At 41.6% G+C, this 27379-nt stretch overlaps 1 protein-coding gene across 1 annotated transcript in view; it reads right to left on the reverse strand.

Moving 5' to 3' along the window:
• The window catches only part of myt1la (myelin transcription factor 1-like, a), a 66383-nt gene that overhangs the window by 19336 nt on the left and 19668 nt on the right, over positions 1 to 27379 (reverse strand). Inside the window, 8 exon segments of the mRNA XM_038726520.1 lie at positions 64 to 174; positions 1870 to 1960; positions 4990 to 5004; positions 5007 to 5123; positions 7042 to 7463; positions 9796 to 10429; positions 12837 to 13345; positions 24501 to 24563. Of these exon segments, the coding sequence (XP_038582448.1) occupies positions 64 to 174; positions 1870 to 1960; positions 4990 to 5004; positions 5007 to 5123; positions 7042 to 7463; positions 9796 to 10429; positions 12837 to 13345; positions 24501 to 24563 (1962 nt within the window).

The following is a 27379-nucleotide window of genomic DNA, read 5'->3' on the forward strand; positions in this document are numbered from 1 at the left end:
TATTATTATTAAAACAAGTTATCTTTAAAGTTGGTCAGACTCTGCAATCAGAGTGGGTGGTACCTGAGGACACGGTCTGACGTCTGATTGGTCTTACTGCCGCTGTCAGTCGAGTGGCTCTTCTCATGGACCTTCGCCATCTTCTCTGCGGCGGCGATGGGACAGCCGGACAGACTGGAGGAGGAGGGAAGGGAGACAAAGCATGGCCTGGTTACATACAGTACTGTGCACAAGAGCACACACACACACAGCATCTGGCTCTGAATGAAGAGTAGTTCAGCTGTCAGTAACAGCAGAACAGGATGAATTATGGATTTTAAATGGCCTACTTTATGATGACTGCATCACTGGTTTACTGACTGATGCTTTGTGACAGATGTACTGACTGACTGACTGGTTTTCAAACTGGTTTACTGACTGACTGGTTTACAGCTGTTACGGCTGTTGAATTGGCTGAAACTCATTTGTCTATCAGATCGAGCAATAGTTTCAAGACGTTTGTCCTTTAACTTCCACGGCTCCAACCAGCTGCTAAAGTTGGTGCTGATTGGAAGGACAGTCATTTTATGTTTAGTTTATGAGTCGCTGACATGGTATTTCTGACGTGATTTCAGGGTAAAGGAGAAGTCAATTGGCTGAAACAGCATTTGTATTCAAAACGTCCTGCTTCTCCCTCTGTGTGTCATTCTGGACCACTTCATACACGTAGGGAATGAAATACTGTTATTGCCAACACACACATTTTGAAGGATAATAAGAGTGTGTGAGCAGTGTGTGACAGATCAGCACGGCGGCTGCTGCTGCTGCTGCCATGAAGGCGTTTCCATGGCGACTGCAAGACATGAAAGCTGGGTGAGCTGGTAGCTAACAGTAGCTAAGCTAGCTAGCTAGTGCTTTGTTTCCTCTCCCAGCGGAGCTGTGCTATATAACACACCCTGCAGCCACGTCTGAGCGAATGTGTGAGTGTGTGTGTGTGTGTTCCTCTGTCTGCCTGTGCATGTGTGCTGCTGTCTGTGAGCTAATTTGTGTCTTACTGTGAGCTTGTGTGCGTGTGTGGATATGTGAATGTGTCTTTCAGTAAGACTGTGCGTGCATAAAACAGTGTCTATGTCTGTGATCTGAGGCTCTACGTATGTGTGAGAAAATGAGTCCTAATCACATTACATAACTGAAAAATATGCATGTATGTGTGCGTGTATTTGCAGCCTGCATGCAAAGTCTGCTCTGCCTGTTAAACAGCTGAACTGCTGATGTGACGCAGACACACCTTCAGCTCAAATATGGCAAAATTTAGATTTAAGCCTCTTTCCCACACGCATCTAAACCTGGGAATGTTCCAAAATTTATGCATTGTGGCAGTAGAAACAGAGATCATTTTCTACAAAAGAAAGAAATCAGGGTTGAGATAAACCTCTAAAATCTCTCAACAGTTATTTTTGGTAGAAAAACTACAACAAAGATGTTGTACGTACAACCAGAGACTATGTCAAGACTTCCTCTGAACAGTAACTGCAAGAACAAGGTCACTATTCAGCAATGTCAACATTTACTATCCATTGAAATCAACAGAGACTTGACTCACATGAGAGTTGACATCTTAAGATGTGACTCAAGACAATGCTCATGTCTTAGCCTGGTCAACTCGTGGCCTGACATGCAATTTTCTTTTGGAGACTTGTGGCTTGACTTGGACTTGCCCTTAAGGCAGTTGTTGAATTATATTTCATTTTTAATGAAGCCGTGAAGCCGAAACAGTTTGATCTTAAACTTCTAACAACATAGAAACTTACAGCATTTGTGCTGTAAATCAGCCACATTCACATGAAAACGGTGTAATTCAGCGACCCTATCTGAAGGACGCTCACTCACCTGCGGTGCGAGTTCCTGTTGCTATTGACATGACCCCGTCCAGAGCAGCCAGGAGTGGGGCACTTTAAAACATTTTCATACATGGCAAGGACTTTGACAGACAGGAAAAGGTGAAAAAGACAGCGAGGGTTAGGAGCAGACAGGAGAGTTACAAAGCGTTCAGCTACGGCGGTTAGGCATGCACAGATTACAGCTGCACGATAGATTATAGCTGCACGACTGACACGACAATGGGACTAAATTTTTTTTTTTAAATGATAATGATTTAGTGTGATGACAAACTCCAGCGTGAAAGGATTATGGTGCTGTGGTATGGTTAAAACAACAGTTCACTTAGGCAGTGAAAACTCTAGCTACATTTTCATTTTAACCACCTTAACAGTTTCAGGTTCGCTTCAGGTTTTGCTTCAACATAATCTCAAGAAAACCTCTTTCCCTGTAGAAAAGTTTTCTGTCAGACTTTCAAGGTAAACGTCTTGCCATCACAAACTACTCTCGGGTTCTAGTCATGTCTACTCCATGTAATCCTTTCCTGCTGGGGAAACACACGTCTCATTTGCATTGTGATTACTGTGCTCATTCATTAAATTTCATGAGATGACGAACCTACTGGAAGCAAAAGTTTGTCATGCACTGTTAAAATCTACTGATGACTCTGCAGATAGTTAAGGAACAGCGTGTGAGGTGATGAACGTACTTGATTTTGCATCAGAAGTAAATTGTTTTATAGCTGTTGATTATGTCATGTATCCATCTAGACTGTAACAATGTGCATATGCTGACATGTTGAGCAGTAAGTTTTTCTTGCATGTCTCAACACCAAGACAGTATACCTTTATACTGTGTATTACAGTTTTCATCTTCACAATTTGGTCTGGTTTCGCATACTGCATAATATTGCATATTTAAGTGTAATTTAGTGTGAAATGTTTTGTCTTATATGCACTAAAAACACGCCATAATGCATAAGTTATCAAAATATTTTTCAGCTATATATTCTATTGAAAATCACTGGAAAAGTTAGGTTAGGACTGTTTTTGAAAATTGTGAAACGTCATATAACTTTAGGAAACCGCGTGATTTATTACCATTTAAGCCATTTAATTTGATTATGGTAATAATACTACATTTCTAAGGTATTTATTCTTAGAAATAGATGTCGAAATAAATGTTGATATCACTTGAAATAAATTGGGCAAAAATTTAATCTTGCAGAGTGGTAGCTGTGAGACCAAAAGGAAAACTCGGATGCTTTCAGGTATATATTTTGACACTAGTACTATTTGTAGTATTCTTAAATTGTATTCAATTCTGTTCTTCTTTATATTGTTACATTTTGCAGATGAAGTGCCCATATTGCCCCACCTTTTCAGTTTTATCTAATCCAATTTACCATGTTATTATGTACCATATCATCTGCGAGTTCAGTGTGTATGACTGAAGCAGGTTTGGATGTTCGGAGATGTTCTCATGCAGGCTGTTTTTGTGAGTTTTTGCAGCCAGCAGGTAGACACAACTGATTGTTCATGCTGTTCACGTTACATCTGCAACACAGATACCAAAACCAGACATCAAGCAGGTGTGATGAGGAGGAAGAAAAGAAAGGAAAGGAGGACACAAATACTAAAAAAATGTGCAGAAACAACTAAATCTTCACTTCTGATACTAAAGAATATCTGAAATCTATTTTCAAAGTTCAGCTGTCTTTGAAACTCAAACCCTTGATAATGTGTCGCAGCGATCAGGGTTTATCTTCAATTTTGCTCTTCTAATGATCAAAAATATGTTAAATCATCAGTAGTCTGAATGTTTTGTCACACACTCATTTAAAATATTACAAATAATTTATTTATAAATGAGAAATAAATCCTCAGCTCCACCTGAAGCTGAAGTCAAACCCAGCATATCTATAAAACACAACAAAACACAAATGTAGAGTCATGCAGGATGGATGCATGATGGTGGACAGCTAACATGCCCAAAAAACTTTCACTGCTGTACAATCTATCTAACAAGTCATTTGAAGTCATATTTAATTATTTAAACCCTATTTCTAAATAAAGAGATTGTTTCCATCTGAAAACTTTGAGTTTTCTGAAATCAGGTTACATTATCCTGGTCGGACAAGTGAATAAATTTAAAGTTAAAGTAAGAAAGTAAGTTTTGGAAGTGGGTGAAATTTCAATTGTTTAAGTTTATAGCAGTCACAATACCGTGTACAGGAATTTACTTTTTCTTTGGACATTAAAGGAGAACATTGGTGTACATTACTTCTAATAACTTGAGGGCAAAATAAAAGAAGATTATGGTTTCAGATCTACAAACATTTCTCAGAGGCATTTATCTGGTTACATTAAATCTCAGGGGTTGGAGCTAAAGCACCGCAATTTCCCTGGATGAGTTAGATTTCTTACACTGTGTTGGAAAGAACAGAAAAAGTATAGATAAGTCTTTGCTAGCCTTGTAGTCGCACCAGATAAATATCTTAAATCTTTAAAACAGTGTTAAAATCATTATAAAATCATCATAAAAAATTAGCTGAATCAAATCAGTAAGAGTTAATATTGGATTTTAATCTGATGTAACTTAATTTGATCTAACTAATCAGTATCGTAGGTAGAAATGCTCTATATCTCCAACTCAAAATTAGAACTACGAACATGACGTCAAAAGTTTTTCCCTCTCAGCTGCTTGTGATTACGCCTGAACGTTTTGACGTGAATGCGGCATTAGACCCAGAGCCAAATTAATTTGCCCATTAAGCGAAAAGATGTAGGATAAAGTAACTATTTTATCTATGTTAGCTAGCCCGCTGAACTACATACATTATTATTTATACATTGCTAACTGTATTTATTATGCCAGAGTTTCTTCTTTAAAATTTAATTTAGGTATTTATTCAAATTTGGGGGTCTTGAGCTCTCCCAATTGATTTAACTTAACCAATAAGATGTTTTCTGCCTCCAAAGCAGGTCTACCTCTGAGAAAAGATTGTACAATTTAAACCACAAAGTACAACATCAGACTGAAGCACTGTACAAGCTGAAATGACTTGTCAGACTTTTTTTTAAAGCTGGGTGTGTTTTCAGCGCAGCATGACATCCAGGCAGTGGGACCTACTCTCAGGCGGGACTCGTCTTTGTGAGGACACCCAGACAGGCTGCGGTGGTGCGGGTACAGACCCGTCACATGACCAGTCCCGTCACAGCCTGGCGTTGGACACTTACTCTCCTTCTTCTCCCCCCTGGAAGAGTCTGGAAAGGACAGAGAGATGAGACAGAGAGAATGAGCAGGAGGTGGTGTTGAGTCAACAGGTAACCAGAGGCCAAGTGTTGGCACAGTCGGCTGTTTTCTGGCATCAAACGACCAAATGTGAGCCGGCTCTATCTCATACATGGGTGCCAGATTTGGCTATCATAGCTTCACATGCAGGATTAAGAATGGGCGCGTCATCAACTTCGGTACATTGATGAAAAAAGGCGACTGAAAAAGGGCGACAAGCATGGATGAGATTGATGCAGTTGTACAAGTTGTTGTAAGTCAAAATTACAACTCTTAAATCAACATATTTATTTGATCATTATGAAAAACCGCTCCTAGCAGCCACTACAGCTTCTGTGTCGACTGAAAATGACATTTGTGGGAGGGAAGCATGACTTGCTACTGATTGGTTCAGGGAAAACTAAACAACCCTGTACAGCAGGAAATCAGCTAACATGAAGACAGTGTGCAGGGGGGCAGATTTGAGTCAATGGGGCTGAGAATCAGCTCCAGTTAGTTGGGCCAGAAATTGACACCTGGAATTGGCCTGAGTTTACTGTCCTTGGCCAGATCATAATGAAAGCTTTCCTGTGGACTGACAAAGGCATCCTCTGTGCTAATGAAGCAGTCTGAAGCCCATCTGAGTCTGATGTGTGGCTGATGACTGCACAGCTCCGACTCCCTCCCGGCAGCGGTGGGGTTGTATTTGAGTGGATTTAGAGAAATAGGCCGCAGATAGCGTCCCACAGATGGATTTGCTCTCCTAACGGGCCGTGCAGATTGCCATTACTCATGGCTGACAAGCCGGCCGTCTGATGTTCCCACACCGGCCTATTTTAACAACATAAGCTGCTGTCAGAGGAAAACCATGCATTTGCAGAAAAAAAACTGTGTTGGTCTTGAATGCAGGAAATGAGTGCCCATTATCTCATCGGCGGCCATGTACAGCATTTCTGAAATAACACAATGGGATTTAAACAGGTTTTAAGAGCCTAGGGGTCAGAAAACTCATTCAACCCTGCAATGTGCACAGAGATGTTTGAATCAGGGAGGCAAAAGACACACATTAAAGTTACAGTTATGTGTTTTTTTCCTTCTACAGCACTGAAAGCCTCCAGCTGCTGCAGGGTTGAGGGTTACAATAAGTCAGGCACACAAGATAAACTTCCTCCCTACTGACCTGGGATCCAATTTTTTGGAGTAATAGCAGATTCAGGTCAAATATGATGCAAAGAAGTGATGTGAAATTGGCAGAACTTGGGAGAGGAAACATGATCAGATGACGACTTTGTAAATACAGTTCAAACACTCAAATTTTCAGGAACATTTGTTGATGAGAACAAACTGTTTTTATTATCTTATAGTAACAACAAGTTCCTTTTTAAATGATTTTGTTCAAGTGCTGTGAACACTGATGCAGTTTGATGGTGTAGAGCTACATGCTGACTGATGGAATGAACTAAATTTGCCTCTGGAAGTCCAGTCGTTGTGGTAAAAATAGTCCTGGTATGAAAAAAAAACCTCCCAGACAACATTTCTATTCCCCAGATATAAACTATCTGAGTATAGTACCATGTGGAAGAACAAACAATGTAGACCAAACGCCTCATGAACACAAAGCATAGTTTAAGATTAAATGTATGTGTACGCTATAAGGTGAGAGCTCAAAACTCTCTTATTATATTAGAACTTTCATACCCTAAAATTGCAGAGACATCTGTAACGCAATACCAAAAAAATGAGACAAGTAAGTTGGTGCTACACTGCTCAGGAAACTTTGTAATTGACAGATTTTCCAGCAGTGTCCATAATGAATACATACATAACAGATCAAGATATACAGTCTTACTTTGCTGAACACAGATCAATAATGACACAGTGAGGGTCAGCGTGTGGGCTTTTGCTGCCTACCTTTAGGGTAATACGCCCTTTTCAACCCATCATGGTGCATCCTGGACTTGCGCTCCTCCGCGGCACTGCTGAGCCTCGGGCTATGCTCACCATGGCCACGATGATGATGATGATGGTGATCCCGACGGGGAAACGTTTGCTCTGAGGCCATCCGGTCCCTCATGACCTTCGCCCGCTCCGATTCCAGGGCGATTGCCTTCTCCAGCAGCGACAGATTTCCCTTGGCCATGTCGAAGGTCTCGTCCGAGCGGTCAGAGGCCACCGATGTGGTGTCTTCGTCACCCTCCTGGCTGCAGCTGGTTGGATAACCTCTGGACGCTGGGCTCAGCTGCTCCTCCAGCTTCATCAGGTTCACCATGTCGGAGTAGCTGCGCTCTAGAGCCCTGTGTTCCTCCTGTGCACTCTGGTGGCAGCTGTCGTACCTGAGCAGTAAGCAGGACAAGAAATGGTTATCCAGTAGTTAGAAAAGGTCTAAATCTATTCTCAAAGCCTGGAGTTTGTCCAAGAAACCAATTAAATTAAAGCTAAATCTTCTATCAGTGACTAGCGAGATACAAGGCTCATGTAAATCCCAAATATGATATTGTAACATCAAAAATCCCCACCTGAAGAGAGAGGTAAACACTTGTTCTGAGCCAGTCTATTTCAACAGCAAATTGAAATTTAGTCTAGTAAACTTACCTAGTGAATAACGTTTTCAAATATTACAATCTAGAAGTAATTCTTTTAAGAACATTTTTCACAACATGACATCACATGTAACACTAAAAAGTTGTTGTCGATATGAGTAATAATGCACACAGTATCCAAAAGATAATGATAGTAACAATTTTACCCAAAGCAACTTACAATTGCTACATATATCAGAGGTCACCCACCTCTGGAGAAACTAGCAGTTAAGAGTCTTGCTCAGGGACACAATGGCGGATGTCTTGCAGCAGGAATTGAACCCAGGTCTCTCACACCAAAGTGTCTTAACCACTGCACCATGACCACCCCCAAGAGCCATCAACCACCATCCAACGGGATCCAGGCCACAGCTCTCGACCAAAAGGCTTTTAAAGTTCACTGCTCACTACTGTTCACTACTCACGTTGGATGGATGGATGGATGGATGGATGGATGGATGAGACTGAGCTCCATGTACACGGGCTGGTGATAAGTACACCATATCATGGTACATCAGAACCCAAACTCAGAAAGAGAGGGAGTTGCTTCTAGTGAGTAGCAACCAATTTGTTTTGCTGCTGTCAGGCCGGCTAATAGCGCTCGCTTTTTGATCTGAGTTGGACAGCTTGGACAGATCATTTAGAAATTAGTATAACGGCTGAATGATCGCAAACATAACAGAGAGGTTAGAGGCAACCATTTCCCAGAATCTGGTCAGTGGAGAGCAAAATAAGTACCAGTGGCCGTTATAGAACACAAAGTGCAAATAGGGTCATCAATCATTTTCATTAAACAAAGCTTGGGTGTTATATACACTCAGGATTTCTGGAGGCAGCTTCCACTGAAGTGCTGGGTCCAGGTCCGGGATATCGGCCCTCCACAAAGCATCTACTGCCAGGAGTGCTGTGAGATTAACCAGTATAATTTGGAAACTAGGCCCCTTGTGCCTTTGGTGCTGTACAAGCCTTTAGCGCCAATCTTAACTGTAAATAAATGAAAAAAAGAGGAAAGTGGTACATCAAATTTTGTACATAGATCCTGGAATGAGCACAGGCCCCCTTTGAATAAATCCCTTTCTCTCGCCAACGAGAGGACTGAATAGAATGGCCACCAATTAGCAGTCTATTATTATTATATATTGGGAAGCCTGGGTTTCACACAAAAGGGCAACCAAACACTTTCTCTGCACTCTCTCTCTCCACACAGAGAGCAAATTCGAGACAATCGGGCCACACTTGCAGCGACACAGAGTAATGTGCACATTAGAATACAAAAGATCTTGGAGGAAGTAAGGAGTAAGGTCTTCCAGTTACGCCACAACACAGATGCAGCAGGCTCAAGACAGGTCACCGTGCGTGGAAGCCCAATAATAGAATTTAAAATTTGGAAGAGACAGACCATCAGCCTGTCTCTCCCGCTGCATCTTGGAGCGCTTCATACGTGGTTGCTTACCTCCCAATGGCAATTTGTTACAGCTGACTCCAAGTTTAACTTCCACAGCTTTAGCTTACAGTATTTGACCATAACAACTTTGTGTTGCACACACAAATGGATGGCATTGTAACAGAAATGGCATGTTGATGACATTTTTTCAAAAGGTAACAAAAGCAACAGTATCAACCATAAACAGAAAATCACCACTGAATACAATTTTAAAAAATGTGATGATTCTTTGTTCAGGTGATGATTCTGGATTTACGGATGTTTATTCACAATTTTATTTTACTCCAAGAAGGAGTATGTTGTTTGACACGAGTTGCTGCTCTCAGGCTCCAAAGGTTTTAAAGTATTTTAATTGCCTTCCATGAGCTGTGTGTGTGTGGGATGAAGGTTGCTAAATCAGCAGGCCAAATTACAATAACTAACAACCTGTTGTTTTTAGAGCACCATTATGCACCTGTCCCTTTCACCTCACACAGTAATTTTGCCTCCGTACTCCGCACTGCTCAGGAGTAATAAGGCCCACTAACTGCTCTCCTTTCAAACCCTTTAAAATCAGACCCACTGAGTCACAGAGGACAATGCCAATAGTATAAAATGTTGAACATGTGGAAAAACAAAAACATCAAACGAGAGATTAGGTACCTGTTCAGGTGATGCACCACCTGCTGGTCTGATGGGATTTGGAGTTGGTGGTGGAGGACGTGGACGCCGGGGCGATCTGACGTCTGCGTCTCGCTCAGTTTCCGAGCCAGATCAAAGCATTGGTTCCTCAGACACTCCAGACTGCTGAGACACACCTCCTCCTCGCTCTCGTCCTCCTGAATCCTAACCCCCACGCTGGGCCGCCCATTAGCATGGCCGCGGTCGTCCACCATGGCGCCCTCTGGGTAGCCATCCTCGGGCAGCATGGCGCCGTGGCCCTGCGCAAGGAGCTTCAGGGAATCTACTGTCTCCCTGACTACATCACTGTCCAGGTCCACGCTCAGTTCGCCCTTCCGGTCGCCCTGATCGCTGCGGTCATCCTCCTCATCATCTTCATCTTCCCCGGCGCTGTTGGAGGAGTTGCTGTTCATCTCAGACTCGGTCATGGCCTGGTAGGCAGCGTCTTCTGCGATCTTGCCCAGGTTGAGCAGCGACTTAGCGACCAGCTCGTCGTAGTTCTCGTACTCCTCACCGGTGCCGTTACCAGCGCTGATGGTGCAGCTGTTGTTGTTGTTGTCGTCCTTCTGAATTGGAAAGAGCTTTGATTGTCCACCGGGTTTGTAGTGGTTCTCTACTGTCAGGAAATAAAAAAACAAATCTCTCAGACTTTACAGAGTTTGGGCATCTGAACACAAAACCCATTTCACATCACAGCCAGTTTTTACCAATCAGCATAGTTTTGCTCAGTATTTTGCACTATAAACACCATAAACAGTAGGCAATAGGTCAAAAATTAAAGAGGAAATTGATTCATTTTGTAGATAATATAACTATCTGCTCATTTATAGAATACAAATCCTGCAGATGAAAAGGAAACGAAGCTCTTACAGCCTCTAATAAACTCAGCATTCCTAATGAACCCAGTTTCCTCTCATATATTCCTGAATACATTAGCTGCATCCCTCCCAATTATGATCCACTGTTTACTCACAGAAAACATACAACCCAGAGCTGTGCAGAGCAGCGCTGGTCTCCCAGCTAAGCCTCGCTGTTGATTTTGGGGACAGCGATGGCGAATGAGAGCAGAGAAATTGAAAAGGGAGGCGTGTGAAGTGCTCCGATTCGGGAGCCATAAATATTCTCAGGAGGAGAAGCCGAGGCAGAGCGCATGTGACACGTCCGCCGAGACGAGGAGGCAAACAGGGAGGGGAGGGTGGGAGTTAATAACTCAGCAGAGCTCCTCTCCCGATTATTCGTGAAGCGCTGTCAGAAGCGATTGAGGACACGGGGGGCGTTTGGTGGAGAGAGGGGGGGCAGAGCATCTGGTCTACCAGAGATTCGTCTCAACAGCTCTCATCCTCACTTTCTCTTCTCCTACCATACAGACCCGAAATGCGCGCAAACCAAGACCGGACCCTGGGTTGACCCAAAACAGGATCTGAACATTAGCCCCGTTGGGAGATGTAACATTGCTAAGTTCTTCTATCTGTTAAAGTAAAAGCTTTTTGTCGACCTTATGGAAAAGTTCCACGTTGACTCTGTTCAAACATGGTAGGACTTTTGCACATCAACCTGCACGTAAGACTCAAGAGACAAAACAACATCATCACGGGTTTGCTCAAAAACTGGACCTAAGACCTATGACGTTTTCCTAAAAAAGTTCACTTTTAAAAGCCCTTTTCACTGTAGATCTCCTCAACGAACAATAATTTTGACATGTCCTTTTTTTCTTTAGGGTGACATGGCATGGAGCTGATTTGGAGCAAGCATGGTAATTCATCATATGCTATTAACAGTGTCAATAGTGCATTACAGACAACTGATCCAGAATCTGTCATGACTGATGAAATCACGTCTCTGCTGCTGGTGAGAGAGACAATGATACTATTCAAAACCTCTTTGTGACTATACTTTAGTTTGGTATGCTTTAATTGTCAAAGTGCTTTGTTCTTTATGGTTATCCTCAAGTTATTGGAAATGAATATATAACCTAAGCTTTAAACGTCTTTGCATTGTGATAGGAAACTGAGGACCCGGAGGATACCTACAGGCACTAGGAGAACGTGCAAACTCACGCCCAAACGGTTCAAACCAGGAACCTTCTTTCTGTGAGGCAACAGTACAAACCACTTTATCAACGTGCCCACCGCAGCACCTTTTATACAAAGTCATATACTTCGTAAAGTTGTTTCTGGGTGTGCTGTAGTCTGGATCTGCTCTGACTGAAATAACAATATTTCTGGAGTCTTTGTGCAAGTATTTGTTTCTTCGGCATCTGGCAACACTGTCCCTCACAAGCAGAGGAAGTTTTGACGTTGTAGCAGCACATCAAAACCTCTACAGGGAAGAAGACACAACGGAGACAGCGGAAACTTCTCCTACATACAGTCAACTTTGGTTTCCTTTAAACATGATCACAATCTTTCCCTAACCAAGAGGTTTTTGTTGTCTAAAACAGTGGTTCTCAAAGAGGGTACCGCGGGACCTTTGGCACTCCAGGATGATGTATTTTCATTTTAATGTACATTTTAATAATGTTTGACCACATCAACAGACAAGGCAACATTTAAATTTTAAGGAAGAATAACACTAAAATCACAATATTCAAGTTAGAAACCTTAAGATTTCTTTTTCAGCAAAAACCATTGAATCTATTTACATTCTTTAATTACCTCTTTATATACTATTTTTTATGTTGAATTGAAAGGGATTCACATGAAACGAGGCACGCATCTAATCCAGTGTTACTGTTTTTAATGTTATATCCGCATTTAACTGAAACATCGGGATGGCTTTTATTGTGAACCATCACAGGAAACTACAAAACAAGGTCACTTTTGCACATGTAGAGATACCATGAAAAAAAATGTCTAAGAAAGGGCTCCAGGGTTTAAAAGCCTCTGGAAACCACTGGTCTAAATGGAACTGAGCCCTCTCGTTAGAGGTGGCAGATCAGAAAATGCTCACTTCATAAACAACCACATGGAAAACACAAGAAAATGCAGGAAATAAGCAGCCACATAGAGAATCAGCAAACTCACCCTGCTGACGATTCTGCTCCTCCTCTTCTTCCTCCTCCTCGTCTTGGTCGTCTTCCTCTCCCTCATCCTCCGGCTCCTCCTCATCATCACCATCCTCCACTTCTTCCTCGTCCTCGTACATCCCTTCTTCGTCCTCCGCCCGCTCTCCTCCCATCGTCATATCCGCTCTCTCCACCTCTACCTCCTCCTCTTCTTCCTCCTCCTCCTCTTCCTCCTCCTCCTCTCCCTGCTCCTCGTTGTCCTCTGAGAACTCGTCCTCCACATCACCGTCTTCGTCTCCTTCTCTCTCCCCCTCCTCATCCTCCTCGTCCTCCTCCACTACCTCCCCCTGCTCCTTCCCCTCCGCCCCCACCTCCATGGCTTCATTCTCGTAGCTGGTGTAAACGCTGCCGTCCTCCTCCTCCTCCTCCCCTGTGCAGGAGGTGAGGAAGGGCCTCCTCTTGGCAGCCGGCTCCAGTGGCTGTTTTTCCAGAGCCTTCCTCTTCTTGGCCAGCGGGCAGCCGTAGACGCTAAGGCGAGACAGAGGGCACATACATGATCAGCAGCCATCTTTGTTCTCTTATTTACTCTTTGATTTTTTCAGCAATTTCATCTTCAACTTCACCGACCCTGAGCTTCCCCTTCTGCCGCTAAGTGGAGCTGATTCTCAGGTCAAATGCAGTGAGTCTGAAAACCGCGCCAGGGCCAGAGCTGGCTCACATTTTATCCTACAGCAACGGAGTGTGCCGAAACCCAGCTTGGTTTGCTAGCTTGGCCATGTATCATGTTTGACCCTTCACAATTATTAGACAAAAGATCACAACAGTATGGATGAATGTTGAGCTCTTAATCAGCTCGATGGAACCCCTTAGAGGTCAAAACACAACCCCAGTCTTACAGTCTTTATTTCCTGCTATATACACTATGTGCTACACAAATATTGCGATTGTTCTCACTATTTTGACAGTTCGTACGAACTACTAAAGGTATTATTATTAGTAATTATTTAATAGTAAGTTTTAGCTGCATTAGCATTAGCCACTGTCTGGGAGAGATCGCCAGGTCTAAAAGTCCTTCAAAAAAATAACGAATGAGAACAATTTGCTGCCACAATTGTCACATTACCACTCTGATTTCTGACTTACAGAATCGTCAGCTTTTTTAAATATTTTAATCATGTTATAATCATCGCTTTTTGTGATTAGCTGATACAGTTTTCACCTTGATTGACCTGGAAGAGAATGAAATAAATGCTGCATTTAAGCAAAGCAAAGTTTCACTTTTTATGCATATTGTTGAAGTCAGAGAATTAAAGAAACTGGAGCAGTGCTCCTTCACAGGGGCCGCTTTTTCAAAATGTGCGTCTCACATTGATTTCACATTCAGCATTAATAACTAGTGAAACAACCCAACAATGGCAGAGATACTGCTAGATATTCAGTGCTTCCTTAGAATTTAATTACACTGTTTCAACTCCGTTTCAACACATTCATTTCAAACATATAAGCCTATCAGACCTGCGTGATGACGATAACTCCCTTTCAACAATTCACTACTGTAGTTTATTCAAAGTTTATTCATTCTGATTTGCACCAAATGCGACACTGCACTGCCTTGGGCTTCTCAACATAATCAAAATACCAACACACACACACACAGATTCCTGCCTTTATTAGAGAGATGTACAGTCTAAAAAGGCAGTCATGATTTCTGAAATGAACACTTTTGTTAAATTATTTGTGATTTCAACATTTGAATAATATTTTGTTATCTCGCTGCGGTCCATGTTGTTTTCTAGCTCTGCAAAGAACTGTCAAAAAAGGCCAAAGACTGAAGTAATGGGATACAGTTAGAAACAGAAGGGTCATCAGAAAGGATTGCTTTGTATGTAAAGGTCAAAGGTGAAAGTGCTCTGACTCCCTGAGACACTGCAGTGGTTTTCCACTCACCATCGCTGAGGAGGAGATCCAGCCTCTAAAAAACCCAAAGCTTATTCAACCGGGGCCTCAATTACGCAAATCCCATTATAGTCATTAACTGTTGGGAAAATTCTGCTTTAATTGCTCCAAAACAGCAAGCACAATTATACACGGCTTTAATGTGGATTTTAGGAAATCAATTAGTGCATTTCCATATGAAAGAGCTTATTTTGTGTTTGGAGGGCGAATTGGAGGAGGTGACGCTGCTCTTCTGACTGAAACCACTGTGTGTTTGTCTGAAAAACCAGCAAAAAAAGAACCATTTTAACCATTTAACAATGGCTTTCTTCTTCCAGAGTACTTCAAAGATAAAGTGAGGCACACTGAAGGCAGGGAAGGGCCACTAGCTCACATAAAAATCTGAATTTGGTGAAGTAGAGGTAGAGCTTGGGTGAGATGTGCAAGCAGCAACCATCACAACAAGCAAATACAACAAAATATATCCAAGCATTGTAATCTCTTTAAAAAAAAATAAGCTTAACAATTTTGAAAAATAAAGTCACAAAGTTCAGGGCAACAGGCAGCAAAACAAAAACATAAAAAGGTCAATAACTAAACAGGCTATGCAGTATTAAGCAGTAGTGGTGCTAAGATCAGCATGCTAACATGCTCACTGTGACAATGCTAACATGATGATGTTCACCAGGTATTATATTCTCCATTTTCACCTTACTTTAGAATGTTGCCATGTAATATGAGCTCATGTCCCCAGAAATATCCCTGTTTTTAACTTTGTGTAATCATAGACTGTATAAGGTGTCATGCCGAAAACTGATTGCCGTCCGCGGGAGCACGCGTAGTATATTAAAGCGGTATCACCCAGTCTCTTTACGTCTACAGCTGCTTTTATCAGGATCAAACATACGTGCAAATAAACATCACTTTATGTCCGTGGTAACAGCAAAGTTATGTCTTTGTGATACTTTAACATTTCTTCTAATGTAATAATCACAATTGTGGCCAAATAAGTGTTTGCGGTTTATAGCGTATAACCAGGCATGACATTTACATGATAGGCAATAATAGAAGCGTGTTGCCGATGGAATATGTGTATCCAATCCGGGCCCTTTTTACATGTTGAAATACCTTTAAATGGCCTATACAACCTATGTACTACTTGCCAGAAAGTGATTGCAGCCTCTACTTATTGACTGAAAGGTTATTTCTACCATGAAATTACTTGAATACATTCATGAAAGTTATGTTTGACAGATTATAAAACCGAAATTGTCCCTCATTTTTATTTCATATATAATTGCATTATATTTTTTAATGACATACTGACCACCAAACCAAAAATGTCCCTGGTTTTCATTTCAGAAATCTGGTCATCTTATGCCAGAGAGAACAGCAACTGTGATTAAAAAAAAAACCATTTTGTTCACCATGTAACACTGCAGCGTATATTCCTACCAGATAACACACACACACTTCTCCTCAAATTATCCCTCCATCTTTTACCTTATGAGCTGTCAGGCTGCCAGCCTGCGTGTGTGTATGTGTGTGTGTGTGTGTGTGTGTGTGTGTGTGTGTGTGTGTGTGTGTGTGTGTGTGACCTCAGCCACCTTGCTGTCTCCCGCCAATTAAAATTCCGGTGGTAATTAAAGCAGATCAGAAACGAGGGAATGCTGCAGACAAGGGGCGAGAGACTATGCATGGTAATTATGTGGAGGGAGAGAGAGAAGAGGGGGGGGTTCACACATCACATTTTTCTCTTCTTGCTAAACTGATCTGCTGCAGTCTGATATGACGCACCGAAATTGATTGCATACTATCTATTTGTAACGTATTTGTTGTCTCTATGAAGACATTGACCTTAACTGACAAAGTGGACGGTCCACTATTGTTTCTTTGAGTACACCTGAAATACATTATTGTTTCTACCTGGACACCTGAGAAGCCATTTTTGTATCTACTCAGCCACCTCGAATTCTATCACTTTCTCTAATTTGACACCTGGAGTCTATTATTGTCTCTATGAGGACACCTGCAAGTCCGTTATTGTCTCCTATACCATGTCAACCTACCATAGCAACAAAGACAAGCTGTGTTTGAAATCCACCTTTATTTTTTAGAGCGTGACTGTGTCTTACCCACAGTCAGGTCAGTTTCAGCAGTTAACTGCTACCAGAGCCTGAAGCATCAGTGCTGTTTCTATGGTTCCCTGCAGTTCAATATACCTTGAGCACTGCGTCTGAGGCCACCATCTGTCAGCCAATGTGAAAAAAATCAGAAATAGTATTTTCTGCAACTGAGGTTTAATCGTTAATCGTAAGATTAAACCATTATGGAGTAAACTATCCAGTTCTTCATGAATTAATTAAGCCTGAATCACTGCTGGGTTTGATTAATCAATTTATTTATTTATTTATATGGGTAAAGTTTAAATGTTTCAATGTGTAAGTTTTAGTGAAATCTAGCGGTGAGGGTTGCAAACTCTTCGGATGAAATAATTATGATAAATGTATTAATTCTAATGGCAATTTTAAATTCAGCAGTAAAAAATTTAACTTTGTCCCTTTTCTCCATGAGGTTGTAAATTCTATCAATTTAATTTCTAAATCAAACAACAAAAAGGCTGTAAAAACTGTCCTCTTTAACCCTGGCAAAGGTTTTATACATTTGTATACTGTTCTGTATACTTCTTTATGTCCCATGTACAATTTATTCCTCTTTTTGCAATAAATTTAACCGCTTGACGCCTGAATTTATTTACAATATTAAAAAAATTGTGTTTTCATTTCCCTTCAAGCTGATGTTAAATTAAGTGAAGATTGTTAACTTGTCTATAGAACAGAGAAAAGATATATATTCAGGTATGACGCAAATTAGCGACAACAGGCATAAACGAGAAACCAGTGCTTGCAAAAGGTTCCTAGTTACGTATCAAATATGCAGAAATACATGCGCTACCTCGGCTGCAATCTTAAAGGAAGAAAATCTGATTATTCCGACACCACATGAATGCACCATCAATCATCGCACATTCCTCCCTTTCCAAGCATGCAGGAGAAGCTATATGACGGTCGGCTCTTGTGCTAAATAATACGTGTGGTCCTCCATTTGTCCAAATTACTTTCTTTTCTTACTTCTAACAAACCAGACGACTGCTACTACTATCACTCCTAATTCTTGGTTTTTCTTCGTACATATTCAACGTAGTGATGAAACGCACTCTGTAGAGCCGCTTGTCTGTTTTGGGCTACTGTAGAAACATGGCGGCACAAAACAGTGACTTCCATGTAAGAGGACCGGCAGTGTATGTAGATAGAAATGACTCATTCTAAGGTAATAAAAACAGTTCATTATGAAAGGTCTTTATACACCACTGACAACCATAGTTATATATTTTATATTGCATTTCTGTCAATAGATTCTCCTAAATATTACACACTGAACACTCAAAGTTATCACGTTTAAACACCACGTTAGTCATTGGTGTGAGTCGAGAGAGTGATACAGACGACAGAAATATCAGCTGCGGTGTGAAATTTACATCTAGGTATGTGTGGTTAGGTTGGATCATTGCCACCGGTAACGCCACATGCCAACACTCATTGCCGTGGCAACGCTTTGGCGCCCAACAGAAGGGGGGGGTTGGCTGGGAATATATAAGATATTGGGTGGTGGCAGTGAGACAACGGGGGGGAGGGGGGATGTGGGCGACACAATGTTCACATCCTATACTAGCGGTTGCCATGGGAGACAGGCTGCATCCCTTCTGGTCCTCATACTGCAGCATCCGCACGGTGCTGTCGCCATGGTGACATCCTCCAGAGAAGGGGGGGGGGGGGGGGGCATAAAAAGTGAGAGAGAGAGAGAGAGAGACAAAGAAAGGTAGGGGAGGAAGGAAGAAACAGAGGGGGGAGAGACAGTGACTTTGAACCCGCTCCCCCCCAGCAACAGCACTGACTGTGTCTCTGCTTCAAGAAGTTATAGATCCCAGCAGGGAGAGGTGGAGAAATGTTGCTACTGGCTCTTGGGGTTGGGCTGGGTATGAGGAATGAGATTAGGTTAAAGGTTCAGTGTGTAATATTTCTGAGGATCTACTGACAGAGATGCAATATAAGATCCATAACCATGTTTTCAGTGGTGTATAAAGACCTTCCATAATGAACCATTATGTTTTTATTACCTTAGAATGAGACATTTATATACAAAGCAGGTCCTCTTACATGGACATCGTCATGTTGCCCTGCCATGTTTCTTTTTATATACAGTCTATGGTTTCTACAGAGCAAACTGTTCTACAGAGGGTGTTTCCTTACTGCGTTGAATACGTATGAAGAAGAAGAAGAAGAAGAACAACAACAACAACAACAACAACAAGTAATGTTAGTAGTAGTAGTCGACTGGTTTGTTACAAATGGAGGCCCACATGTATTATTTAGCACAAGAGCTGACAGAGCATGTCAGACACCAGGGAGGGCAGAGCGGTGACCGATGGTGCGTTCATGTTGTGTCGGAATAATCTGAATCTTTTTTCCTTCTTTATTGCAAAAAGAGAAATAAATTGTACATGGGTCATATAGAAGAATAAAGAACTTTGATTCGTGCAAAATCACGTATTGCATATGCATATTTTGCAAACACGTAATTTGTAATTATAACGTTTAATTTGCTGTTCATGTAGCATGAACTAGATGTCTGCGTGTTGTTTATATGCTCTGATAATGCTAATCCAACATGTCGTTGTGGCAGCGTCCATGTTGATTCCACAACTTAAGAGCACATGAACACACAATGAACGACTACACAACTCTGTAAATCGAACCATCCGAGGAGCACGTGAATGCACCATTAGCCCCTGGTTGCAATTCGCAACCCTCACCACTAGATGTCACTAAAACTTACACACTGAACCTTTAAGGATAATATGTGATTACAACGATATTCTGTCCTTTTCTTATTGTCAATATATTTCACCCGTGGAATTCACATGCTGTGCTCCAATACTACAAACTAATCCGTAGTTATAAATGAACAGTGGGTCAAACGACGACTGCATGTGTAGTAGGAAAGAGGCCGCTCGTAGTAAGAAATCCATCTAATTATTACTCAACTCTGCAGTTTCCCCTCAGCACTATGGAGCATCTTTCAGATCATCATTTTGGTCTTACAGCTCACAACTTTAAAGTTTTTGTTTAGTCTCATCCCTTCCATATCTGGCAGCAGCAGACAGCAGTTTTAAGTGATAAAAAACTCTGTACACTGTACACTACCTGCCCATCACCAAACTGCAGACAGATATACTTAGAGACTAGCTGGTGACGAAAGTGGAGCATTTAGTAGCTAACGGGCCAAGTAGGCTACATTTCTGGTTGGTGGAGACCAGACCAGAGCTAAAAGGAGAGTGAATATTGGACTTATAATCACCAGGGGTCTCATTTATAAACGGTGTGTACGTACAAAACAGGGCAGGAAACGTGCGTACGCCACTTCCCAAGCAAAGGTTGTGATCTATAAAAACAAACTTGACGGGAGAAAGTGCGGCCCTGTAAACTCTGAACCATGTGTACCAACATAAAGAGGAGAAAAGAGAAACGGCGACTCACAATGCAGAAGGATGAAACAGTTTGAAATGAAGAGGCTTACTATTGTGTAAATTATATATTACCTCTGAGTATTATAGGCTTAAAGCCGTTGAATAAACAAACACCCCTTTGATTGATTTCCCCTGAAGTGCGCAAAAAAAATATTGAAGATCATTTGCGGCGCACAAAAAGAACCATGACTGAGGATAATAAACACAAACAGAGATTCTGTTTCTGCAAAAGAACGCCTCAAATATGTTGTACAGTTTAATCAGGAATCATATTAATTAATACTTGCATGCATTGCAATTTATTCTCATAAATAAGGTGAACAGGACAAATTACATTTAAATTGATGCCATTTTCACTGCGTCAGTTGAGCAAATACAAGAGCAGAGTTTCATGTATTGTTATCACATGTTCGTTGCCTTATTGAGCCAAACGCTGTGCGCCAGCGTGTGGATGTGATGCGCTGCTTGTAAAAACATGTTATGGAAAATACAACACTATTTTATTGTCATTTACAAGTCAGATTTCTTTTAACTCATTGGATGCCTCGTTAAGTGAGTGGACTGTTTGTGTAGCCTGGAATGCATTTGGTTTACTCTCTTTTCAAACGGGGGAATCCAGATTAGTACCTGGATCATCCCCAGCCAGCGACGTCACTACTCAGGAGGGATGCCCCTTCCTGCAGATCAGTTATAAAGGGGTGGAGCTCCGGTGCCTCCTTTCCTCCGGTGCACAAGCGTTGCGTGAAAGTGCTTTTTTTACCCACCAAACAGATTCAGCTTCACCAAAAGGAACATCAGTGTCACACTGACTTAAATTTCGTTTTGTAGCCTTTCTGTCAGAATTTGCCTCCTTTTTTTCATGCAGTCAGGATGTATTAATATTAATGAGGCGTTTGACATGACGCTCCCTCACATGCGCCACATTTTAAGTTGATTGTGATTTATAAAGGGATCTTGCGAACGCACAGTTTTATAAGTCTGAATATTTTTTGTCATACTCCATTTTTGGCTTTTGGGCGCACATACACTTTTAATGAGGTTTCTACGCACGGTTTTATAAATGAGAACCCAGGTGGCCAAATGAATTCTGATATTATCCTGTTTCTGCTGAAAGTGTAAAAAGAAATATGTTTGCTAACAAGTTTTCTATGACAACTTTATATTCAGTATTGAGTTTTCAGCTTGTTGTAATAACCCCAAATGGCCAAAAAAGTGAAGTCACACAAGTTGCCTAGACACAGGTGGTTGCTTTCATTCTAATATTTCTTCATACTTGAGCGAGGCTAGCAGTTTCCCACTCCTTCCAGTCTTTGCACTAAGTTAGACTAAACATATCCTGGACCTTTCAGTACTGCACACATTGAAGCTGAATACCCGTCTTCTTATCTGACTCTGGGGAAGACGTTTATGTCAAATAAAACAAGTTAGATGTAATTGATCAGTGTTTGGTAGAGTCATAGGAAAATTCCCAACCTGTATAGAAGGTATAAAAATAAAACAGGCAGAAAACAAGGAACCGAATGATTTTGCAGATGCAGTATTCTCCCTCTCTGCTGTGTCGTTGTGTACTGTACACTCCTGTGATCAGCTGATGATTAACTGATTAAGTGATTCAGCTGTCGCATCCCCAGAGAGGGAACCATCAGACGACCTATTTCTCTCTCTCTTTTCTGTCTCTGTCTGGCTCTACCTCTGTCACTTGTCTCACTTCTGTTTCTTGTAAGAAATACAGTCTTGTCAAGAAAAAACTTTGAGCCTCAGCTTTTAAACCAGCGTGGATGAGCAGTCGTTAAAGCGCTCAAAACAAATGGAAACTGGGCAATCTCCATCAGCTGATGAAGATCATGTGACTAACCTATTAAATTGACCTTGCAGTGAGATTGTTTTTCTTACAAGAAAGACCAGTTTTACGAAAGGTAATATTTCATAAACCTATTCAGTTTAAACTGTGCATTACTTCATTTATGGTGGTGTAGCTATGAATAAGAAGCCATAAGCTCTGAAAGGTTTAATCAAACTCTCTAAGATAAGCTTCAGGTTTCTGGACAAACGCAAATAATCCTTTAAAAAGGTAGGATTCTTTGTGAATATTAGTGCTCTTATTTTGGGGAGTTTAGGTCCCTGTATGTCTGGTGCTGAATTTTTCAGAGTGTCTTAATGCCCTTCGCAGCACCATCAGTCTGCTCTGCCAACAATTCGCCATCCTGCTCTTCTCATTATCTCTCTGTTACCTCAGGCGTCAAACCACCGCTGTCCTGAGCCGTGCAAACTCTATATGCCAGCCTCCCACACACGCAACAACCTCTACACTGAAAAACAATACCACAGAGATACTCCAAAATAACCTCAAAACATCTCAACGAGTGCTTTGATTTCATAATGGATGTTAAATCTGATTTTTTTTACCTAAATATGCCTACTCAAATGAGAAATACTTAAATTTCCTCCTCCGCAGCCTCATATTCAGGCTTCAAATGATATCGTCTTTGAGAGAAAACCTCTGTGGTCCACTTCTATTTCGATGCAGCTACAGTACACTAAGCTTGATGTATATTTCACCTTCTTTTTTATCAAATTTATGATGTTTGTGCAGAAGAATGTTTATATGACTCTTCATTGTTTCACAAAAAAAATGGAATCTATATTTTAATTAGAATGAAATGAAATCATCACATCCTGTTGGCAGGTTTTTTAACTTATTGTAAGAAATATAAGATTATTTTAAGACTTGATGACTTCTCTAGTTAAGATGATGTTTTTGCAGCGTATGTATAATGATTGCACACTGCCTGCAGCTTTACTTTAGTAAAACAGGGGCGTTAACACTGAAATGTTTAGTAGACAGCGTCACTTTTAGCAGCAGCCCCCCTGTATTTGTTGGTAATTCACCTTTTCCAAAGGTAACAGAGATTTGAGGTATAAATTATCCAGCAGTCCAACCCCTCCAGCTGCAGAAGCCGGACAGCCATTGGTCGGTGTGACCTGAAGACTTCACAGCTCCATACTCTGCCAGATTGGTTTTCTATCTGCGACCCTGTGACAGAGCGGTGGATTTACTGAGCTGGAGGCTGCGACCTGCAAACGCTGCCAATCCAGGAGGTTTCAAACCGTGACGTGAGCTCAATTATTGTTGGTACGATTCGGTTTCAGAGTTGCTGAGTGAGACGTTTGAAGCCTGTAGGCAGGACCCTAGGGGATGTTGTTACGATCCACTAAGAAAAGAAATTTCAGGTTATTTTTCCATTTCCTATTTTTGTTCATTTAAATGTTCAGTTTTATTTTGCGCAAATGTTATCCATCTATATTATGGCTTCATTTTAGGTCATTAACTTTTTCATATTTAAAAAATGTTTAGATATTGTGTCAAAAAAAGACAATTAGAATCAGCCTTTTGTGTGTTATTGTAGAATCAAATCAGGTTGTTAAAACGCCTAAATTCCCAGAAAAAACACCTAAGACATTATCGTGGTGTGCCCAATGGTAGCGACGATGCAGCCGGCAGGATCAGCTGCCCCTGTCGCTTTAGACAATCATGTGTCAGTGGAACATTTTTATATTTTTCATCTCAATTAAATCTCACTGAATGAAGCAGAAATATTTAAAATGCTAAAGTAACTGCACCGAGAAACCTAACCAGTTGGGGAAATGCAGCGTCATGCAACTGGTCATGCAAGATGTAAATTGAATTGAATTGAATTAATTCCGGTAGATTTTATTAGAAAATTTGAAACTCTTATTCTTGGAGTCTTTCAAAATAAAAGTTTAACAGAAAGGGGAAATCTAACAATGGCACCAACATTATCTCATATCTCAGAAAATAACTCCTGATGCTACTTTCTTCACTTCATGTGTGTCCATTTTGGTCTAATAATACAAGTGACCTACAGTACAGCAGAAAATCTGACAAGCCCGTAAATGCCACAGAAAGTGTTGGCAGGGCTGAGTGGGTAATGCATACTTTTGATTTTAGCAGTTCAGCAAACCAGAAACAGCATTATTAGTAGAAAATTGACTAAACAGCACCAGAGCAAAATATAATATCAGGTAAAATCACCCCTTCCATCCAAAGTTACAGCGTTCCTTTGACACCTAAACATCACTGACTCAAACGGTCTAAATGAGACGCTGGGCACATTTCATTATATGTCAAGAAGTTCGTACCTGCGGTGTCTGGCGTACTTCCCGCTGACGTGACCGCTGCCATCACAGCCCGGGGTGGGACAGCTGAGGAGGAAACACACACGGTCAAAACACAAACAGTACAGTAGTGTTGTGTGAATGAGGATTGATTGTGTTGCAGGAGTGGTGTGAGACATTTCTCTGAATGTTGTTTGTTTTTTCACTCTGGGTCTACATTGGAATCCATTGTAACTGCTGACTTCAGCTACTGACCTCCACAAACAAGCAAGAAACAAACTTCTACTACAAACTTTCGGTGGATTGTTTCTACAGGCTGACAGACAACAGCACTGCACGGAAGAACTCAGCTCCCTCATTCATTTAAATAAGGACACTGCAGCAGGGGTGCCAAAACAGAGGGTTTGGTAAAAAGGTTTACCTTTTTTTCATAACGCTTTACGACCTCATCCGCCAATGCACAGTGATGGTCAATCACATACATGCAAGCGAACATTCTTGGTCGATTACTTGCAACATGAATGCTGTCTTTCTACTTTTTCTCCTTGTGATCGTCAGGACAGAAGAGAAAAGTTTGCAGCCTTGATAATTTTCCAGAGGTGTAAAATCCTCTTAGTCCTATAAGCCGTTGTAGAGTGCTTTTGGATAAGCCTTCAGAATCATGGATCTATGACTCAAACTGGCCTTCCTGAATAGCATGTCATCATCTCATCGGTACCTGAATCACCACGACCTGCGCAGGCCCTTGCGGTTTTCAGTCTGAACATCTATTGACCCCAGATTTACTGTTAGCCTTGGATTAATAATGAAGTATGAACCAAGGTTAAACTAGCCTGGGATCTTTGTAGCCCAGGGTTTAGATCAGCACAGTGCTAAGAAATGTGAGAAGACTGGAGGTAGTTGACAACAATTTGAAATGCTTTCACCATAATTTTCATGTGGCCTTAATTTGGAGAACGCCAACACATTTCATTCAGCTGCTTTCACCGTCAGCAGCAGGCTGAAGTGTTTCTGTCTGGATGTTTTTTTGTTTTTGTATCGTCGTGGCTGCAGTCGGCAGAAGATTCCTCTAGAGCTCTGAGTCACTCTGCTGCAGCTTTCAGGCTGCTCTGCCCCGAAGACACGCAGACCGCCAGCCAACGCACGCCGCTTGGCTTCAGGGACTCCACACCCGCGACCTCTGAACCCACACTGCAGAGCTCCACCCACCCTCCACCCAACATCACCTGATCTATACACCCTGTAACTGCAGGCTAAAATGAGAGCATCACGAGCACAGGGAGGCAGAGGAGGAGGAGAATGAAGGGGAGGACACTGAAGGAGATGAAAAAGATGAAAAAGAGGAGGAAGGCACGGAGGGAGAAGGGGAAGAGGGTGAGGGAAAAGAGAGTAACAACAAGGGAGATAAAATGAGGATTAGGAAGAGGAAGAGGAGGAGGAGATGGGTAGGAGGGGGCAAAGAGAAGGAGAAACAGAAGCAGGAAATGAGATGGAAGAAAAGGACCAAAATATATCAGAAAGAGGGGCAAGAAAAGGAGGAAGAGGAGAGGAAAAAACATGATGAGAAGCAGAATGAGTGGAGGAAAAGAGGAGGTAGAGGAGGCGTTTTTTCCAAGGTGAGGCAGCTCATCAATCTGTGTGGGAGCAGAGACTGACGCTGTTGATTTATTGATCCCAGGACAGCTTTGTGTGTGTGAGTGTGTGTGTGTACAGTCTTTACTTTGCTGATACAATGTCAAACTATTATGATATAATTCCCACAATGCACCAGTGCAACCTTAACCTTAACAGGCTTTTGCATTGAGTCTTAAAATCCTTCTTCTTTTTTTTTAAGATTACAACATTTTTTTTTCCCTCTGTGGTGAGAAACTTTCACTTGTTTCCAAAGCAACTGAATATCTGTTGACCAAAGTATTTTGTTCTTGATCTCAGTGCAGAGATCTGTTTTACTTACTGAGGTTAACATCTTAACTCAATGCAGACCAGAGACAGAACTATAGGAGCAGTTTAAATGCTCTCACCTCTTATTTGCAGTCATATTATGCTTTTTGGCTTTTTTCCTTTCATTTATTGAGTTATATTCTTTTTTGTGCATGTAACAGGTTTGCAAAGTGAAAAAGCCCAAAGTCCACCCCAAAGGGAGTTCCCATCTCCCACAGAAAACTCTGCTCTGAACTGCCTGAAAACAACTCATTTGTAGTCCAGCCGTTTCCCTTTCATCCCTGTGACGACACAGCAAAATACGAGTCATAATGGTCGTCTAGTGCCCATTCTGACACGCCCTCAAAAACATGGTGGAAAAATAGTGAGCTGCAGCACACACCTCTCCTCTCTGTTCCAAACACTATAGCTACGCTCCAGGCAGTCAATGGACATACTGTTGTTACTGTGACGTAGAGACAGAGCTCAGTTACATTTGTTACAGATTAATAACTCACCACTCTGAAACTCTCGCTCCAGTCCATGTTGCTAAGCAGGTAAGGGGATATACAGCTGAACCGAAGCCGTGTTTACCGGTTTCTCAGGGCCCGCCCTACTCTGCTGCTGATTGGCTAGTAGTCCTTAACTAGGAACTGCGCATGTGCAACTCCAAACAAAGATCTTGTAGAGGTGAGATGTGTCACTCCATAGCTAAAACGAAGTGTTCAACACAGGGTGAAAAGAGGAGCTGCAGCAATGTGCAGTATGACAAAAATATGGTGTTTTCTGAAAATTAAACCATGTAAACCTGTTCTGGTACAACCACTGAATAAGATTTTGAACCTGAAAATGAGCATAATATGACCTCTTGAAGTAAGGAGGAGGAAACTAAACCTTCTTGAGCTATTGATGCTAAAACAGAAGGGCGGAGCCATGCTGGAAAACCGAGGGACTTTTTACAAGTGGAAAAATGACAGGACAGT

The sequence above is a fragment of the Micropterus salmoides genome, unplaced genomic scaffold, assembly GCF_014851395.1.
Source record: "Micropterus salmoides isolate LMB-PRFRI ecotype aquatic unplaced genomic scaffold, ASM1485139v1 Ms_hic_scaffold_18, whole genome shotgun sequence".
NCBI lineage: Eukaryota > Metazoa > Chordata > Actinopteri > Centrarchiformes > Centrarchidae > Micropterus > Micropterus salmoides.